A 21,643-nucleotide genomic window follows, 5' to 3' on the forward strand; every position below is an offset into this window, starting at 1 on the left:
TCATAATTTTTAGCAAGCAGCCAATATGGGGTTTATTGACATAAATTGTGGATTATGCTGGCTAGACAGGCCTGCCTACAAGGAGCAACAAAGTGCATTCAACACAAGGAGATGAGACACTTTCGGTGCGGTGACCATCAATTGGTAGAGTGGGACAAAAAGATTTGCAGGAGCCGGGTAGAGGGCCCGTCTGAAGTCTGTGATAGCTGCACCACGACTCTGCAAAACCTCCTGCTACATTTCAGCATCCCTGAGTCTTTTCAGTTTGGGTGATGTCATAGTCACGGAATGACATCACGCAGAGGAGTCAGTGATGCAGGCAGGAGCCGGCAGAGCGGCGGCCAGGCAGACAGGAGCCGGCAGAACGGCGGCCAGGCAGACAGGAGCCCGCAGAGCGGCGGCCAGGCAGACAGGAGCCCGCAGAGCGGCGGCCAGGCAGACAGGAGCCCGCAGAACGGCGGCCAGGCAGACAGGAGCCCGCAGAGCGGCGGCCAGGCAGACAGGAGCCCGCAGAGCGGCGGCCAGGCAGACAGGAGCCCGCAGAGCGGCGGCCAGGCAGACAGGAGCCCGCAGAGCGGCGGCCAGGCAGACAGGAGCCCGCAGAGCGGCGGCCAGGCAGACAGGAGCCCGCAGAGCGGCGGCCAGGCAGACAGGAGCCCGCAGAGCGGCGGCCAGGCAGACAGGAGCCCGCAGAGCGGCGGCCAGGCAGACAGGAGCCCGCAGAGCGGCGGCCAGGCAGACAGGAGCCCGCAGAGCGGCGGCCAGGCAGACAGGAGCCCGCAGAACGGCGGCCAGGCAGACAGGAGCCCGCAGAACGGCGGCCAGGCAGACAGGAGCCCGCAGAACGGCGGCCAGGCAGACAGGAGCCCGCAGAACGGCGGCCAGGCAGACAGGAGCCCGCAGAGCGGCGGCCAGGCAGACAGGAGCCCGCAGAGCGGCGGCCAGGCAGACAGGAGCCCGCAGAGCGGCGGCCCGGAAGACAGGAGCCCGCAGAACGGCGGCCAGGCAGACAGGAGCCCGCAGAACGGCGGCCAGGCAGCCACATTTTAACAACTTTTGCCAGCAGGACCAAGATTCTGCAAAACTTTTTGCTCAACTTTATTACTTGGAAAACCCAGTCCAAGCTGGAAACACTACAAAAATGGCCGCACATATGGCGATTCTGAAACTGCGTTAGATTTCAGTGCAGGCTGATAAAATTTAATAAGTTGGTTTTCTTGCAACTTGCACACCACGGTCGTACAAATCCCATACACTTGCATGCCGCTGCAATGTAGCAGTGTCACAGCTCCGTCCTTGTCCACACGACATCGGTTGCTGTTGAAGACGCAGTGTAGTCCCCAGACCGGGGGTATATTAACGCGTGGGAGGATACGCTGTTTTGTGGGTCTCAATTTCCAAGCAGAAAATTACAATAGCAGCAAATTGGATTATATTTGACTAAATCTGCAGCTAAAATTGACCAGTGCTGCAGATTTTTAATAGGTTTTAGGGTCTGAATAATTTGCCAGCTATTCCCTGGATAGATAACAGCTAGATTGGTGCGGGCCTGACCTTATGAAGACCAATCGATAACCAGTACGGGGGTCTCTTATCGTTTAGCCTTCCTCCTTCAAAGCAATTTGGCCATGTTCGTCAATGACAGACTCTGAATAGTGCGGCAGGACACATGCGCAACCATTTGTCATTTTACTCTATGCTATGATTAAGGGCAGTTGTGCTCAAAACGCGTCATGCTGTTAGAATAACTTTCTGCATGGATTTGTCTCTTCGTTATTTTTTTTTTTTTTAATATGAGCATAAAATAAAATATATTATTTTGCTAAAACAATTGCCCGATCGGACGTGCTGGAATTCTGTTTCCTTCTACTTTATGCTCCCTCCATGAAAATCAATTTGGCCATGTTCGTCAATGCCATGGACTTAGTGTGGCAGGACACGTGCAACGTTTTTCTCAGCTATAACAGATGGAGGTCCAAGATCCTGGTGATCAGTGAGGGCACCAAAGCGCAATCTACTAAGTAGGTGATCATTTATTTGGAATGGAATACCCCTCTAAACCTAGAATTATACAATGAAAACAGTTCACAGGGTCACAAAATTCCTCTGCCCTGCTACGTCAGTGTAAAGAAAGTGAATGAGGGGGTGGTCACATAGTGATTGCACGGTACTGCAACCATAACAAGCAAAGAATTCAATTAGTTACGACTTCTTGCAACTTTCTTGTCACAGTACCCTGTACATTGCCTTAATTCACCTGCGTAATGCTACGATGTGGCCAAGGACTGGTTTGAGGCTAAAGTCACGTAACCGGACCCTAAATTTGCATAATGTCAGTGTATAGAGTTGACCCTTCTCAAATCCATACTAAGGCTACTTTCACACTTGCGTTAATTAGCTTCCATCACAATCCGCCCTTTTGGAAAACAGAGGAATCAGTTAACGGATTCCGCTGTTTCCCATAGACTTGTATGGATGACGGATTGTGCCAAAAGGACCTCCGTTGCTTCCGCCCAGCAGGAGGGACGCAGCATGTAACGTTTTTTTGAGCAGCGGAATCCTCAGGATTTCACTGCGCATGCTCTCTCTGGCTCCCTGCACCCGTAACCAAGGTAAATATCGGGTAACCAAGCAAAGTGCTTTGCCTAGTTATACCCGATATTTACCCTGGGTACATGTGCAGGGAGCCCGACACTTCCCCGCTTGGCTCCGCCCCCTCCCGCACGCCACTCCGCATGTATACACACACACACACACACCTGTCCTCAGCGCCATGGCCCCGCTCAGTTCCACCCACCCCGCATTCCGCCCCCACACACATTCTCGGTGACCGAGCGATCAGCTGATCACCCGGCGGCCGGCTACTGGGAGCGATCAGCTGATCACCCGGCGGCCGGCTGCTGAGAGCGATCATCTGATCACCCGGCTGCTGGGAGCGATCAGCTGATCGTTCACAATAGTCTGCCGCCGGTAAACTGTAAAAAAAAAAAGCAAAACGGATTCCGTTGTTTTGCAGCATCCGTTGTGCCACTATATGCAACACATCCGTTGCATCCGTCACACAACGCAATGCAACGGATACCGTTCAACGCATGTGTGAAACTAGCTTTAAATGTATAGACATATATTACATGAGGATTAGCAGCAAAATCTAGATGTATGAACTACCCTGTTTTTTCCAAAAATAAGACCTACCCCAAAAATAAACCCTAGCAGGAATTGTCAGCATTTTCTGCGTAAGGCTTAAATGTAAGTCCTACCCCAAAAATAAGCCCTAGTCGTGGTTCAATAATGAAGTAATTAAATCCTAAAGATTACTGCAAGTTTTGGAGTGCCGGTCTTATGCTAAAAAAAGTTAAGAAATACTGAAGGACACTTCATTATTAAAGCAGACACCCCCAAAAGAAAGTAGACCACGCAATCCTACTCAGATGCTGAATGGGGGGACCTGCAGTGGAACACACATCAAATTTTATACACACACACACACACACACACACACACACACACACACACACACACACGAACCTGGGATGCAGTGCGGTGGAACGCATAGAGGACCACGCAGTGGAACGCATAGAGGACCACGCAGTGGAACGCATAGAGGACCACGCAGTGGAACGCATAGAGGACCACGCAGTGGAACGCATAGAGGACCACACAGTGGAACGCATAGAGGACCACACAGTGGAACGCATAGAGGACCACACAGTGGAACGCATAGAGGACCACACAGTGGAACGCATAGAGGACCACACAGTGGAACGCATAGAGGACCACACAGTGGAACGCATAGAGGACCACACAGTGGAACGCATAGAGGACCACACAGTGGAACGCATAGAGGACCACACAGTGGAACGCATAGAGGACCACACAGTGGAACGCATAGAGGACCACACAGTGGAACGCATAGAGGACCACACAGTGGAACGCATAGAGGACCACACAGTGGAACGCATAGAGGACCACACAGTGGAACGCATAGAGGACCACACAGTGGAACGCATAGAGGACCACACAGTGGAACGCATAGAGGACCACACAGTGGAATGCATACATTCCACTGCAGGTCCTCAATGCGTTCCACCGCACTATGTTCCATCTTTTCCTGCTGTCCAGAAGCAATCAGTATCACTGAATGTGGCGAGTGTGTGTATATGTGCGATCTGATATATATGAGTGTGTTGGCCAGAATCAGGGAAGAACCATGAGGAGCATAGCTGCTGAGAGCGCCCACCGAAGATAACAGGAGGACCTGGGAGGCATGCAGACGTCCAAAATCTGGCAAGTATGATTCTCCCGGGAAGGGGGGGTAAACTTACCTCCAACTGTGTTTCCCCAAAAATAAGCCCTAGTGCATTTTTTGGGGCAAACAATAAAAAAAAAAGACCGTATCTTATTTTCGGAGAAACACTGAATATAATCAAGCCATTACAAAGCCGACCGTCGGCTACAAAAGCTTTGACAGTTCAGCTATGGTCATAAAATTAAAATATTGAAATATACAGGGAACATGTGAAAGAACCAAACTGGCGTAATGTTGGCAAGCAAAAAATGTGTAAAAAAATGACTGGCGTAGAGGTAAGAGCACAAGCGCCCGGCAGCTGAAACAATAAGAGGTTTCAAGTACAAAAAAAAAAAAAAAGAATGCTGTAGTTGTATAGAAGCATGCAGCTCCATACTTAGTCACCGATGGGTGGGTAGGCGGGTAACTTCACCCTCCCCCGGACCCTCCTCCTTTCTCGCTGTCAGCAGTGTCATGTTGCAGAGTCCTTGAGCCTCAGTCAATGTGAACGCTGCTATCTTAGAGGACTGATCACTCCTTGGACTATACAAGCACCAAACGGACTTTTAAGTGTCAGCAGGGAAGGCGGCGAGCCTGGAGAAAATATTACGGCAAGACCGTCACCCTTCCACCAGATCGTACCCTGCCGATACTGCCACCATGTCATCGGTACAAGTCATCTATCACCAGAAAATCCACAATTACCTCCTGAATTCTGTATTCCCCAAAGATGATCTTCCAGCTGGTGAGTAACATTTGGTTACATTGTATCAGTGGTCTGTTGTTCCTGCAAAATAATTGAAATTTGGGCAATATTTGTTATTTTTGCAATATATTATGGATGTGTAGAGCCGGGCGGACGTAGTACATATTAGGATATAAATATTAATGCACGAGTGTGATTCATAACATAAGGTTTCACAGAGGAAAAGGAAAAGGAGGGGGGGGTAATTGGAGAGAATAGATTATGACAGCTCTAAACTCAATATTATAGGGGAATAGCATGTGATCTGTCACAGCGGTGGAACATCTATGAGAGGGGGGGGGATGTTAGGTAACCACCGGGGAAGCCTATCTGTGCGAAGGGAACCACGCCATCTGTGCGGTACGCTGGAAGAACGACGCCGGATTCTATAATGGCTACAGGGCTAGTCCAAAGCAGATATACACACACTGATGACACAGTGGGGGAGGCTGGGGGGTCCCTGGGCTCCCTGTAACATTAAAGCATCCAGATAAGATGGATGACGTGTCGTGCTTGCAGCTGGTGTTATCCCAATACTCATCTACTAAACTCAGGAGCTTGCAATCGGGAGCTGCACTATATGAAAAATCAGTATAATATAATCCTATTATTAACCAGCTTGAAGGTCATTGACCTCTAGGACTTATATATCGTAATGGTTGGAGGGTATGGAAATCTATTAATAGCAACCTACGGATTAACCCATTTTTAGATTTTTTTTCTTCCCCACGGCTCGGTCGCCCATTTCAAATAAACATGGCAGACGATTGAACCTGCACAGTCCCCACTGGGGTTCGCTATTTACTCTTTGAAGATGCATGATTACATAAGAGTATTAAGGAGGTGGAATCCCAATGTAAACAAACCCCCCCTCCTCCCTCCCCATCGGGACAGAGAGCGTTCCTCTAGACCGGTAAGGGATTATTTGGTGATGCGATTGGCACAATGTTGTGTTATCAGTCTTCTAAAAGGACGGAAAAAAATAAAAATATAAATAAATATGGCTTTTCAAGAGCAGCCAATTACAGGGGTGTTCATGGGAATGATTTGTTAGGAGGGTACAAATGCTCGTAAGGGAATATCGGTGAAAAAATCTAACCGGGATATGAAGTGCGCAGGAGGGTTTGGGCGGTATTATAGGGCAGCGGCGAGGTTAACAGCATTGCACTGACATATCTGGCAAGAAAAATGTCAACAGTGCGCTCAGTGACGCCCCCTAGTGACCAACCGTAAAAGCACACCGGGCTATAATAAGAATGCTTATAATGTTGTTCCGCCACATCGCACGCTCAGGCACGATAATGAGCACATTTACGTACCTTGTAATTGGCCTCTTCTAGACTTGGGTGTTCACCGAGACGGTTTCGATGATGCCGGAGTCGTTAATTCTTTCTAAAATTAGAGAAGACTTCTGCAGGGAAATCCTTCCGGTGACCTATATAGGAAAAAACAATTACATTAAACATTGATTATTTATTACAATTGCTGGAGTTAATAAAAAAAAAAAAAGAAAAATGTTTGCAAAAAATTTACTTTTAAAATTTGGTAACATCAACCCCTTGGAATGATTGTCACTGACAAATGTAGGGTCAGGCAGTAAATCAGTAACTAATAGCTGCAATTCATCCTGGAGCCGCTTTGAAATATCATTCCCCGCTCTCTGGGGGTCGATAATCTGCGCCCCCCATAGACCTGGACGTCGTATATCAACCTGCAGATGATAAACTACAACTCCCAGCAGGTCGGCTTTACCGGCTGTTCATACTGGGTTTATGTCTAAAACGTGCAAAGGTGATTTAGCAAATTATTACTGCTGGGAGTTGTAGTTCTACAAGAAAAGAGACTGATCATACCAATCGTGCATGCAAGAAAAAACTGGAAAACTACAACTCCCAGCAAGTCAGATTTACCGATGGGGTTTATATTTAAATTGCAGTCACAGGCAGAGGTGATTTAACCCATTATTACTGCTGGGAGTTGTAGTCCTACAAGAAACTTTAGGCTGAACATACCAAAAAACTGGAAAACTACAACTCCCAGCAAGTCAGGTTTTCCAGCTGTTTATACTGGGTTTATGTTTACATTGCATTCATGTGCAAAAGGTGATTTAACCCATTATTACTGCTGGGAGTTGTAGTCTTACAAGAAACTTTAGGCTGAGCATACCAAAAAACTGGAAAACTACAACTCCCAGCAAGTCAGATTTACCTATGGGGTTTATATTTAAATTGTAGTCACAGGCAGAGGTGATTTAACCCATTATTACTGCTGGGAGATGTAGTTCTACAAGAAACTTTAGACCAATTGTGCATGCAAAAAACTGGACAACTACAACTCCCAGCAGGTCGGCTTTACCTGTTGCTCATACAGGGTTTATATTTAAATTGCATTAATGTGCAAAGGTGATTTAGACAATTATTACTGCTGGGAGTTTTAGTTCTACAAGAAAAGTTAGACCGCGTATACAAAAAAACTGGAGAACTACAACTCCCAGCAAGTCAGATTTTCCTGCTGCTCATACTGGGTTTATGTTTACATTGCATTCACGTGCAAAGGTGATTTAGACAATTGTCAATGCTGGGAGTTGTAGTCCTACAAGAAACTTTAGACTGACTGTGCATGCAAAAAACTGGAAAACTACAACTCCCAGCAGGTTGGCTTTTCCTATGGGGTTTATATTTAAATTGCATTCATGTGCAGAGGTGATTTAGCCAATTATTAATGCTGGGAGTTGTAGTTCTACAAGAAAAGTTAGACTGATTATACCAAAAAAACTGGAAAACTACAACTCCCAGCAGGTCGGCTTTTCCTGCTGTTTCTACAGGGTTTATATTTAAAATTTCAGTCACAGGCAGAGGTGATTTAGCCCATTATTAATGCTGGGAGTTGTAGTTCTACAAGAGACTTTAGACTGAGCATACCAATTGTGCATGCAAAAAAAACTGGAAAACTACAACTCCCATCAGATCAGATTTTACTGCTGTTCATATAGGGTTTATGTTTAAATTGCATTCACGTGCAAAGGTGATTTAACCCATTATTACTGCTGGGGGTTGTAGTTCTACAAGAAAAGTTAGACTGAATATACCAAAAAACACTGGAAGACTACAACTCCCAGCAGATCGGATTTTACAGGGTTTATGGTTAAATTGCATTCACGTGCAAAGGTGATTTAACCCATTATTACTGCTGGGGGTTGTAGTTCTACAATAAAAGTGAGCCTGAGCATACCAAAAACTGGAAAACTACAACTCCCAGCAGGATGGCTTTACCTGTTGTTTCTACAGGGTATATATTTAAAATTGCAGTCACAGGCAGAGGTGATTAAGCCCATTATTAATGCTGGGAGTTGTAGTTCTACAAGAAAAGGTAGACCGAGTATACCAAAAAACTGGAAAACTACAACTCCCAGCATTTGGCTGTTGGTATTCTGCATATAGGATATTTTCTTTTTCTAATTTGCATTCCTAGTTTTCTTATGGGGGATGCTGGGAGTTGTAGTACTTCATTATTCAGAGCCTATGCATGCTATGTTTTGCCCATTGTGCATGTTAGGACCACCCAGCCTTGCACAATGCAGACCCCCACCACAGACTTATGTAGTTAAGTCAACTACAACTCCCAGTATGTTACTTTCTGGAAGTTGTACAGGATTTGCCCTGCATTGGTGTTGTATTTCAGCTGCTGGGAGTTGTAGTTCTCAGCACATGGAGGCTTTACCTCTGCAGGCTTTGTGCATGCTATAGACCACCCAGCCCTGCACCCCCTGTATGGGTATAGGGGCCGGTGGGGGATCGACCTCGTGCTCCCAGATTTGGCGCCATAACCAAGCCATACTGTCATCCTATAGGAATGCGGGGGAGGGGGGAGAGACAAAGGTACCCCGCAGCCTCTCCCATTAACAGCCATTGTTAAGTAAAGTGAGATAAACTCCTCTTGCATAACAGCAGCGCGCTCCCGGGATCATTGTTTCTCAACCACCGCGCTGGAAAATTCCGCCTTTACCCATGTGCCTGTATTGTTTGAGGAGAACCAGGCGGCTCCGGATTAGCAGGAGTGGGCGGGGCCAATTGCACTCAAACACAAAGACACACCTCTCCTTTACGTTTGTATTCAAAAGACTTTGTCCTTTCTGCGTTCTGATTGGCTGCCCTTCCCTCTCAAACGCGGGAATAAGACTCCCGGGATGCGCCCTTATTGGCCAGTGCCTCGCCTTCCCGGGACTAGTTCTACACGCTGATTGGTCAGCGCCGTTACCCTCCCTGGCACGCTGATTGGTCGCGTCTTACACCCTGGGAATAATATACAATATTGTAAGAGCACTGAGGTCAGGCCACACGTGGAGCTCGTTGTTCTACCGGCCGGCGGCAGCGTGGTGTGTGCGGCAGAACGGCGCGGCGTGCGGACACGAAGCATCACCGGCATCATGCTGCTGGCTACACAGGGGCTCTTCATGGATCACCACCATATGCCTTCCCGCAAGTGTTATTTCAGAAAGCCCGCTCCTGCCGGCAATGTGGATAATTCTGCGACCCCCGATGAGCAGGGAAACCTCGCACAAGGTGAGGGGATGGGGACTGTGAGCAGAGCCACATGGGTGCAATTGGGGTCCTGCAAAGGGAATCGCCTGCAGTCCTATGACAAATCCCATAGTGGAAGTCCTATGTAAAAGTCACATGGTGAGGGCTGGAGGAAGGGAGACGATTTATTTAATTTATTTACCAGGTTTTTTCCATTTTTTTTTTTTTCTGGTTCTTTGCCTCCCATAGATGACATGGGGACTGTTACCTATAGCAATGTATGGAATGTTGTATCAGTGGTGGATATGGAATATATCAGTCGATTTGTATCAGTGGTGGATATGGAATATGATATCAGTGGTGGATATGGAATATGATATCGGTGGTGGATATGGAATATGATATCGGTGGTGGATATGGAATATGATATCGGTGGTGGATATGGAATATGATATCGGTGGTGGATATGGAATATGATATCGGTGGTGGATATGGAATATGATATCGGTGGTGGCTATGGAATATGATATCGGTGGTGGGTATGGAATATGATATCGGTGGTGGATATGGAATATGATATCGGTGGTGGGTATGGAATATGATATCGGTGGTGGGTATGGAATATGATATCGGTGGTGGGTATGGAATATGATATCGGTGGTGGGTATGGAATATGATATCGGTGGTGGATATGGAATATGATGTCAGTGGTGGATATGGAATATGATATCAGTGGTGGATATGGAATATGATATCAGTGGTGGGTATTGGTTTCCTTCTGCTACATTGTATTTGCTTTATATTGCATGCTGCAGATCGTTAGGAGGGATTTCTGCATCCCCAGAGCTGTCAGTCTGCATTACCCCCACATGGCTTGTTCTGGCCCTTTTGCAGGGTGGCCACTTAGGTCTTTGGGGGGGGGGGGTGATAATCATCGATCTGGGGTGGGGGTGATGGCTCTGCGCCTGGATTAAAAGCTGCAGCTATTGATCTGCCTGGGGTGGGGGCGCTCTGCAGAGGACCTGGTGCTGCATGGCGAGAGCACGTGTGGGGTGGTCTCCTCCTGAGGGAGGGGTTTCCTCGGGATACCCGCAGAGCTGTGCTCCTGGAGGTGGGGGGTTGCCTTATCTGCAGGGAGTCTCCCCATCCTGCTGCTGATGCTATAGGTATGAGGTGCACATCCCTCCCTCCGCCTGGTGACTCACCTGCTGTGCACATAAACATATGACGAAGGCTCCTGAGATCATCCTCCCAGCAGGTGAGGGATGATGGGGGTCTGTGCAGACCTCACCCCCTAATGGAGCAGCCGCCCCTGCTGAGTATGAGCTCTGTATAGCCCTTTACTGTATTTTCTACACCGGATGTATTATCTCTTTTGTGCTGTATAAACTAGATGGACCTAGGCTGAAAAAAACCCCTATGTAACTATTTTACTCTTCTCTGCAGTAAAAGAACCATTTGAGAACTGCTACCAGGTGGGTCCTGTGATTGGCACTGGCGGCTTTGGCACAGTCTATTCTGGAGTCAGATTGGAGGATAAGTTACCTGTAAGTTTCACTCTTGCAGATAATAGCCTTTAATGTAACATTCCATTATTAAAAAAAATGTGTTACATTATATATATATATATATATATATATATATATATATATATATATATATATATATATATATATATATATATATATATATATATATATATATATATATATATATATATATATATATATGTGTATATATATATATATATGTATGTATAATATCCAGTCTGTATATACAAGAATGATAAGCATATACCTACAAAAAGGGCTAAAAGTTATCTTTATCATAAAAAGATAAAATGCATACATCCGTATAAAATATATCAAAAGGGACAAGACAGAAAAGGTTGAGGAACAATCATGTAATGGTAAAGATACACATAAATAAATAGAGGCTGCTATACAATATGATATATCTGAGCCAAATAATAAAAATACAGATGAGGGGTCTCCTATTCACATAAGACAGAATATTTGTGCATACAAGGGAGACAAAGAGGCAATATAATGTATTTACCTAACTGGTCACTCTAATAGTAGACAGTTATTTGTATATACATGGGCGACCAACCATGTAAGAAGCCAAGTGGCAACACCCTTAGGCAAGATTGCTGCATGTTACACTAAACTGATGTACCTAAGTCGAAGAGCCCACTGCACCCGACGCATGTTTCGCAATAAAAAGGCTTCATTCAGGGGTCAACGTATTTCATTGCGAAATACGTTTTGGGTTTGGTGGGCTCTTGGACTTTTGGTGTATTGTCATTTTTTGTGAATACATTTGTATATATTGGATATGTGTTTCATGGCTGTGTTTTTGCTTTATAGGTTGCAATCAAACATGTGTCAAGGGACAGAATTGGAGAAATGAAACACATGGTGAGTTCAGTGTATGATATACTGCTATATCATGTATTGAATGTTATGTATCATCATAGTCTTGTATTTACGGTCACCTTCCTGTTATAGAATGGGACCCTGGTTCCTTTGGAGATCTACCTTCTGAAGAAAGTGTCCACTGGCTGCCGGGGAGTGATCCGCCTCCTGGACTGGTACGAGAGGCCGGATGGCTTTATAATAATCATGGAGAGGCCGGAGCCCGTTCAGGATCTCTTCGACTTCATCACAGAGCGAGGGGCCCTCGGAGAAGACCTCGCGGCCAACTTCTTCCGTCAGGTGGTGGAAGCTGTCCGGCACTGCCATGCCTGCGATGTGGTTCACAGAGACATCAAAGACGAGAACATTCTTGTAGACCTCAGAACTGCTGAACTGAAGCTGATCGATTTCGGTTCCGGTGCCTTGCTGCGGGACGCTGTTTACACTGATTTTGACGGTAAGTTTCAGTTTGGATCCTATATAAATACTAACATAAAATTTGCTGAATGTCCAAGGATTTGTGTATTAAGTAATTTTGTTCCACTTATGTGTCCAATAGGTACACGCGTCTATAGTCCACCAGAATGGATCCGGTTCCACAGGTACCATGGCCGCTCTGCCACCGTCTGGTCTCTTGGCATCTTGCTGTATGATATGGTCTGTGGCGACATCCCATTTGAACACGATGATGAAATTCTGAAAGGGAAGATCCAGTATCGTTGCAGAGTGTCTAGAGGTAAGAATCATTAGCAACATCATAGTAGTCATCTCTATCTTTATATACAGGGTGGTCCAAAAGTAGGTGGACAGAAAATAACATGGTGTAAAGTGAAACTGACTCAGTTGCCCTTAGCAACCAATCAAACTCCACCTTTCATTTTCAAAAGCGTCTGTGAAGAATGAAAAGTGGAATCTGATTGGTTGCTAAGGGCAACTGAGTCAGTTTCACTTTACACCATGTTATTACTTTCTGTCCACCTACTTTTGAACTACCGTGTGTATGTATATATAATATATATATATATATATATATATATATATATATATATATATATATATATATATATATATATATATATATATATATATATATATATATATATATATATATATATATATATATATAATATAATATAATCTCTATCTGCGTGTGTAATTTATGACTTTATATTAATTTCTCTCTCTGTATCCTCTGCAGAATGCCAGCATTTGATCGAATGGTGTTTATCCAAGAGACCATCGGACAGACCGACCCTTGAGCAGATTCTGTCCCACCCTTGGATGTCCCAAGAGAATCTTCTAGACCAAAAGGACAATAAAGTGTCTAGGAAAGTGGACCAAGAGTCAACCAGCACAAATCAGGAGAGTCTCTAATCTCACACAGAGACGCTCAGTGAGCGAGGCGGGAAGGATCTGTCGCAGTCCCGGTTGTGAATGGGCTGGCGTGGGCTTGTGCGTCCAGCCTTACAAGCTTGGATTCCCGGTGGGATGGAAGGAGCTGTCCCACCAGAGTGTGACATACCTCGTTGGGGGTCTTGAGAAGGGACTTTCATTTTTTTTTTGTTTCTTTTTGTACCTAGAAAAATGTGGTGACCTCGGACTGTGGACTTATTCCAGAGACCTCTCACTTTCCCAATAGACTTGACGGGAAGAATGTGAGCAAGCGCAGTGGTTGGGGCAAGTAGCCCCAGATTGCCATGTGGAGGGGTGTCACTAGCAAGGCTATATTGCATCTTGCTTTCTAGTTATCCGCTGTATCGGGCTTTGATTAGCTGCAGTTTACACTTGACATCTTCTTAAATGTGTATATTTTGAGTGTGCAACCAACTGGAACCAGTAATCCTGTACTGACACTAATTTTTACACATGGACCAAGCAATAGTTGATATCGGCGGTCTCGGGCCGCTTCCGTCTTTAACAGCCAAATACGAGCAAGGTCATGGCGTTAAGAGGAATTGTGTTAGGCTGCAGAGCGGAGTATGAAAACCAACATCTTATAGGGAGTGAATGCCAGTTTGGCTGCATACGAGCCAAGTATCCTGCATAACTCCCATTTTTTTTTTTTTTTATTTAATCTATTTTTGTGTGGCTTAATCACCTTTGCCGAATAGCGATTAATTTTTATTTTTATTTTTTTTAGGGGCCAAGACATGTCTCAATAAAATGTTAGATTAAAGAAGCACTCCCACAATTTTTATTTAATTTTTTTTTTTTTTTTTTAAGTGTGTGCATTTAATATAGTGTAAGTGCATTGATATAGTCATCTACCGCCACTCTCTCCGGTGTGTCCCCTGCCATTTTTCTGCTGTTCTCAGTTACGTCACCACAGATAAGACCTGCCTGTTCATTCTACACTGTACGTGTGAGATGGAAGTCTCCTTTATAATGAAAGTCTATGGGGCCTCAATCTGACTCCGTAGACTTGCATTGTAATAGGCACGCAGCGTGGCCAGGAGAGTCTGCAGAGCGGGTGACGACACTGACCAGACAAGTGTGGCGGTAGTTGAGTATAAATACACACTCGCACTACATTACATGCATATATACCCATTTAATTAATCAATAAAATAATTTGTGGGAGTGAGTCTTTAAATGCAATGTCCAATAGTTTTGTGTTTTAAGAGCAATCTGTTTTTGCTGCTCTAAAATTGGACCGGCACAGAGACGTGGGGGTTAATTTTAGGCTTCCAGTTAGTTATACTGGTATTACCAGCTCAACTTGAATTATTTTGGTCTATTTTTTCATACCTTGTAGTCCCCCATTGATGGGGGTGAGGCCGTATCTGACCCTGGACAGAGATGGTGTAACGGCATTTCTTCCTTTTTTTTTTTTTTTTTTTTTTTTTTTCTCTGATCTGGGTCAGAACCATGTACTGTTCAGACATTATGAACCCATCTCCTTTTAGGGTCACATTTTTGTTAACCATATCAGCCCCTCCTTTATATATGGCGTAGTTCATGTATGATACTCCATATAAGTAGTAGCCAGTAAGGTATGTAAGTATTGCATTGTATTTCCTCTTTGTATCACGCCATGGGCCGATCCCAGGGGAACCTTTTATGCTGCTGCTTTATGATCATCTGTCGCTTCTCGCGCCACGTGGCGGAGATGAGTTTACAGTTGTTTGACCTCCAAAAAAAAATAATTTGTGACTTGCTCTGTAAAGGGCTCATTACAAATGCAGACTTGCATACCTAATGATTTTGGGGTGTATCTTTTTAATTTTAATTTTGGATTTGATTATCCCTTGGGTTGATTGTGTCTTAAATCCTTACACCAAGCCTAATCATTCCCACACTGAACAAAAAAAAAAAATTAACTAGGCCTTACGGCAGCATTTGCGTCTGAAGGTTTATATTGGGTACGTACAGTACCCCACACAGTGTTCACTGGTCATGTCCTAATTTATTTTATTTAATCTATGTAACTCGGGCCTCATTGGACCTTTTTCTGATGAGCTCACTTTTATTTATAAACAGACTTTTTTTGTTTCCTTTTGGAATATGAACGGTATTTATAAAAACTTTTTTTTTGTTACCTTTCTGGATTTCAGAAGTTTTTGTCAGTTTTATTTAACTGTTTAATTGTAACTATTTTCTTTTACATAAAACTTTTTTTTTTACAATGTGAGTTCTGTGGTTTGGTGTATTTCTTACTATGGGAGTAGGGGAAACTGCAAATGTAGAGTGACAGTCTGTGTTTGACACATATTCATCCCAGTAAAGTAACATTTGTTAGCTTGGGCTGAAGAATACGAGCAACCAGCCCCCTACGCTTGTGAATGTTAGTCACCCATTCATTTGACTAGGTAGACTATATAGACAAAGGAATGTCCCTCCTTCACATTCAACACACCGGAAGCGTCTGCAATCTCATTATGTACAGTGGCATGCAAAAGGTTTGGGCACCCCCCCGGTCAAAGGGGGGGGGGGTGCCCAAACCTTTTGCACACCACTGTACATAATGAGATTGCAGACGCTTCCGGTGTGTTGAATGTGAAGGAGGGGCATTCCTTTGTCTATATAGTCTACCTAGTCAAATGAATGGGTGACTAACATTCACAAGCGTGCAAAAGGTTTGGGCACCCCCCCCCCCAGTCAAAGGCGTGCAAAAGGTTTGGGCACCCCCCCCAACCAACCCCCCCCCCCGGTGAAAGGCGTGCAAAAGGTTTGGGCACCCCCCCCCCCCCGGTCAAAGGCGTGCAAAAGGTTTGGGCACCCCCCCCCCGGTCAAAGGCGTGCAAAAGGTTTGGGCACCCCCCCGGTCAAAGGCGTGCAAAAGGTTTGGGCACTAGTGATGGGCAGTCCGGCTCTATTTGGTGATCCGGTTCTCATGGCTCCGCTCACCAAAAAGAGCCGGATCTTTCAGATCGTTCTCTGCTCCTTATTTAATATGCGTTCACCCCAGGTGAACAAATATTTAAGATTATAGTAACTCTGCCAAAACCCTGCCCACCCACGGTTAAACCACACCCACTTACAAGTGACCAATTAGATTAAGTAGGCGGAGTTCAGCTGCGGGTGGGCAGGGTTTCAGCGGCGAAAAGAGCCGTTTAAAGATTTTAGTGGCTCTCATTGGTGATCCTGTTTCTGCAGGGAACCGTATCTTTGTGACCGACACATCACTATTGGGCACCCCCAGTCAAAGGCATGCAAAAGGTTTGGGCAACCCTGGTTATTCTGAACAGTTCAGCATGTTGAAGATGAATTTCATCTCAAAAGCATAAAGTTAAAGATATGACACATTTCCTTTTGTAGTTTAGGCCAAAAAATATATATTCATCTTTTACAGTTTAAAGATTACAAAGGAAAATGAGCCGATGCAAAAGTTTGGACATCCTTGGATGTTTGGGTATTTTTATAACTTTTGACCAAGGTTTCAGACCTTAATTAACTTGTTAGGGTTATGGCTTGTTCACGATCATTGTTAGGAAAGGCCAGAGGATGTAAATGTCACAGCTTTATAAAAACCCAGTCTCCTCCACCTTGTGCCAAAAAACCAGCAGCCATGGGGTTTTGTAAGCAGCTGCCTAGCACTCTGAAAATGGTGGAGGCACAGAAAGAAGGAGAAGGCTATAAGAAAGTTTTCAAGGTTCCCTTTCCTCAAAATGTCATTAAGAAATATCCGTTAACAGGAACAGTTTAGGTCAAGATAAGGTCTGCAAGACAAAGTAAAGTTTCTGTGGGAGCTGCTCGTAGGATTGCTAGAGAGGCAAATTGGAACCCCTGCTTGCTTGCAAAAGACCTTTAGCAACATTTAGCAGACTCTGGGGTTGTGGTACAATATTCTGCTGTTCAGAGACACCTGCACAAATATGGCTTTCACGGAAGAGTCATCTGAATAAAACGTCTCGTGTCCTCATAAAATTCATAATCTGAAGTCTGCAAAAGAACATCTAAACAAGTCTGATGCGTTTTGGAAACAAGTCCTGAGGACCGATGAGGATAAAACAGAACTATTTGGCCATAATTATCAAAGGTATGTGTGGAGAAAAAAGGGCACAGAATTTCAGGAACAGAATATCTCGCCAACCGTTAAGCATGAGGGTGGATCAATTATGCTTTGGGGTTGTGTTGCAGCCAATGGCACAGGGAACATTTAATGGGTAGATGGGAAAAATGGATTCCATGAAATTTCAACAAATTCTTGATGCAAACATAACTCCATCTGTAAAAAAAGCTGAAGTTGAAAAGAGAATAGAGGAGAAAAGCGGATGGCTTCTACGAATGGATAATGATCCTCCCGCCCTGTAACATTACGGGGTTACCACTTCGTGGCTGAGTTGCTGCTGTTCTTTCCACTTCTTAATAATATTCACAGGTGATTTAGGAGGAAGAAATGTCATGAACGGACTCATTACGCTGGTGGCTCCTAATACAGGACTGCTCTGGTATTGGAGCTCTGCGCCACCGACCCTTCTGTCACATGGTGGTAAAGGCAGACGGCATGTGAGGGGACAGAGGTTCTACACTAGGTCCAATGGGACTGAAGCAAAAAACAAAAATTATTAATAATTGGGGACAATATTTTACTCCATATAGAGCACCAAAATGTCCATAACTTTGGAAACCATCAGAAAGTAATTTTAGTTCTGAACTAAACCAAAGTGGCTACCAAAACGGGATTAGCCACCGAAACGACGCGCATTCCTCAGTCCTAACCCTTATTATTGTCTCATTTGTTTTGCGTGACTCATGACGAGGGCTTTCCTACATTCCTCGCCATTGTGTACCGACGCTGCATTGTTTACATTCCATGTGTGCAACTCCTCAAGAATATTATACAAAGAACTTTCCATCTCGTATAGACATCAAGAACCACAAGGGAGGCTCCAGACATTTTGCATTTGACCTATTAGAACACAACAGCATCTACATCCACAGCCACTTTATAGAGCCAAACTTGGGTACCCTATCATATCAGTCCAGGCGATTTTGCTGTAATGTGGCTGCAGTATGATATTTTCCACAAATCTGAGCCCGAATGAGGGTCTCCTGACCCTAATAGCATCGAAAATCCTTACAATTTCCATAAATCTCCATTGTGTTCGTTTTGCAATTTAGATCAAATTAGATATTTGATAAATGACTATAAATATTTAGAGGAGACACATATAATAGACAGTTGATAGATGTGTAGGTTTAGACAATAGATAAATGATAGATTATCCGTCTGATATCTATATTGATCTATAGAGAGCTCAGAGATACATTTAAATATTAAATCAATATTGACAAGATAGAAAAGTAAATACAGTGGAATCTTGGATTAAGAGCAGAATTGGTTCCGGGAGTGTGCTCTTAAACCAAGTTACTCTTATATCAAAGCGAATTTTCCCATACGAAATAATTGAAACACAGACAATTCGTTCCACAGCCCAAAAATATTTACTGTATTTATACAAACTTATTACAGTAATACAAAATAATGTCCTGTATTCATATACAATTATTACAGTACATTAATACAAAATACTGTACAGTAAAAGCATATAAAGCAAATTAAAGGGAACCTGTCATCAGAAATTTCGCCCAAAAGCTAAAAGATTCCCCCTCTGCAGCTCCTGGGCTGCATTCTACGAAGGTCCCTGTTATTATTGTGCCCCATGTGAGACCAAAATAAAGCCTTTATAAAGTTCTACCTTTTTGTATGCAGCTTCTGTAAATCCGTCACGGGGGCGGGCTCTCTGCCGTCCGTTATTCTGCCCCCTGGTCCTGTATGCCGCCCCCATCGCTCCTTTCCATATCTGATGCACCGCCCACTGCTCCAGCCATCCCCGCGCATGCCCAGTGCCAGTCTCACAGGACTGAGCAGTGTGACCGCTGGTGACGTGTGCGCAGGCAAGTGATTATGGACGGGACTGTGACTGTTATCAGCAAGTACCCGGCCATAATCTCGTGAGCGCGCAAACCTCTCCAGCATTCACACTGAGCTCAGTGTAGATGCTAGACTGTATGGGCTGCTTCCAGGGATGACGTCCCTTTGTCATGTGATAGTATTTCGAACACGCCCCTATCACATGACAAAGGGACGTCATCCCTGGAAGCAGCCCATACAGTCTAGCATCTACACTGAGCTCAGTGTGAATGCTGGAGAGGTTTGCGCGCTCAAGAGATTATGGCCGGGTACTTGCTGATAACAGTCACAGTCCCGTCCATAATCACTTGCCTGCGCACACGTCACCAGCGGTCACACTGCTCAGTCCCGTGAGACTGGCACTGGGCATGCGCGGGGATGGCTGGAGCAGTGGGCGGTGCATCAGCTATGGAAAGGAACGATGGGGGCGGCATACAGGACCAGGGGGCAGAATAACGGACGGCAGAGAGCCCGCCCCCGTGACGGATTTACAGAAGCTGCATACAAAAAGGTAGAACTTTATAAAGGCTTTATTTTGGTCTTACATGGGGCACAATAATAACAGGGACCTTCCTAGAATGCAGCCCAGGAGCTGCAGAGGGGGAATCTTTTAGCTTTTGGGCGAAATTTCTGATGACAGGTTCCCTTTAAACTGCACATTAGCTTACAGTACAATTGGTGTGCGAGAGATATAGTATAAGCAATGTGCTGTACTAGTTAGCAGAAAGAAAGTACAATACAGTATCCATAAATGCAAATTGATAGACATGATGTACAGTCATATGGAAAAGTTTGGGCACCCCTATTAACGTTAAACTTTTTTATTTATAACAATTTGGGTTTTTGCAACAGCTATTTCAGTTTCATATATCTAATAACTGATGGACTGAGTAATATTTCTGGATTGAAATGAGGTTTATTGTACTAACAGAAAATGTGCAATCCGCATTTAAACAAAATTTGACTGGTGCAAAAGTATGGGCACCCTTATCAATTTCTTGATTTGAACCCTCCTAACTACTTTTTACTGACTTATTAAAGTACTAAATTGGTTTTGTAACCTAATTGAGCTTTGAACTTCATAGGCAGGTGTATCAAATCGTGAGAAAAGGTATTTAAGGTGGCCACTTGCAAGTTGTTCTCCTATTTGAATCTCCTATGAAGAGTGGCATCATGGGCTCCTCAAAACAACTCTCAAATGATCTGAAAATAAAGATTATTCAACATAGTTGTTCAGGGGAAGGATACAAAAAGTTGTCTCAGAGATTTAAACTGTCAGCTTCCACTGTGAGGAACATAGTAAGGAAATGGAAGAACACAGGTACAGTTCTTGTTAAGCCCAGAAGTGGCAGGCCAAGAAAAATATCAGAAAGGCAGAGAAGAAGAATGGTGAGAACAGTCAAGGCCAATCCACAGACCACCTCCAAAGACCTGCAGCTTCATCTTGCTGCAGATGGTGTCAATGTGCATCGGTCAACAATACAGCGCATGTTGCACAAGGAGAAGCTGTATGGGGGAGTGATGCGAAAGAAGCTGTTTCTGCAAGCACGCCACAAACAGAGTCGCCTGAGGTATGCAAAAGCACATTTGGACAAGCCAGTTACATTTTGGAAGAAGGTCCTGTGGACTGATGAAACAAAGATTTAGTTGTTTGTTCATACAAAAAGGCGTTATGCATGGAGGCAAAAAACACGGCATTCCAAGAAAAACACCTGCTACCCACAGTAAAATTTGGTGGAGGTTCCATCATGCTTTGGGGCTGTGTGGCCAATGCCGGCACCGGGAATCTTGTTAAAGTTGAGGGTCGCATGGATTCAACTCAGTATCAGCAGATTCTTGACAATAATGTGCAAGAATCAGTGACGAAGTTGAAGTTACGCAGGGGATGGATATTTCAGCAATACAATGATCCAAAACACCGCCCCAAATCTACTCAGGCATTCATGCAGAGGAACAATTACAATGTTCTGGAATGGCCATCCCAGTCCCCAGACCTGAATATCATTGAAAATCTGTGGGATGATGTGAAGCGTGCTGTCCATGCTCGGCGACCATCAAACTTAACTGAACTGGAATTGTTTTGTAAACAGGAATGGTCAAATATACCTTCATCCAGGATCCAGGAACTCATTAAAAGCTACAGGAAGTGACTAGAGGCTGTTATTTTTGCAAAAGGAGGATCTACAAAATATTAATGTCACTTTTATGTTGATGTGCCCATACTTTTGCACCGGTCAAATTTTGTTTAAATGCGGATTGCACATTTTCTGTTAGTACAATAAACCTCATTTCAATCCAGAAATATTACTCAGTCCA

At 44.4% G+C, this 21,643-nt stretch overlaps 1 protein-coding gene across 2 annotated transcripts; it reads left to right on the plus strand.

The window, feature by feature from the left end:
• Positions 1–4,759: 4,759 nt before the first annotated feature.
• On the plus strand, positions 4,760–15,601 carry LOC142249677 (serine/threonine-protein kinase pim-1-like). Of its 2 annotated transcripts, none has more exons than XM_075321478.1 (6): positions 4,760–5,033; positions 11,000–11,100; positions 11,923–11,973; positions 12,064–12,427; positions 12,530–12,706; positions 13,169–15,601. In XM_075321478.1, exons 1-6 carry the CDS (start codon positions 4,949–4,951, stop codon positions 13,342–13,344), a joined length of 954 nt encoding a protein of 317 aa, XP_075177593.1. In that variant the 5' UTR covers positions 4,760–4,948; the 3' UTR covers positions 13,345–15,601. The 2 variants fall into 2 exon arrangements, with proteins under 2 accessions (XP_075177593.1, XP_075177592.1); XM_075321477.1 differs by lacking the exon at positions 4,760–5,033 and adding an exon at positions 9,250–9,595.
• Positions 15,602–21,643: the final 6,042 nt, after the last annotated feature.

This window comes from Anomaloglossus baeobatrachus, chromosome 8 (genome assembly GCF_048569485.1).
Source record: "Anomaloglossus baeobatrachus isolate aAnoBae1 chromosome 8, aAnoBae1.hap1, whole genome shotgun sequence".
Taxonomy (NCBI): Eukaryota; Metazoa; Chordata; class Amphibia; order Anura; family Aromobatidae; genus Anomaloglossus; species Anomaloglossus baeobatrachus.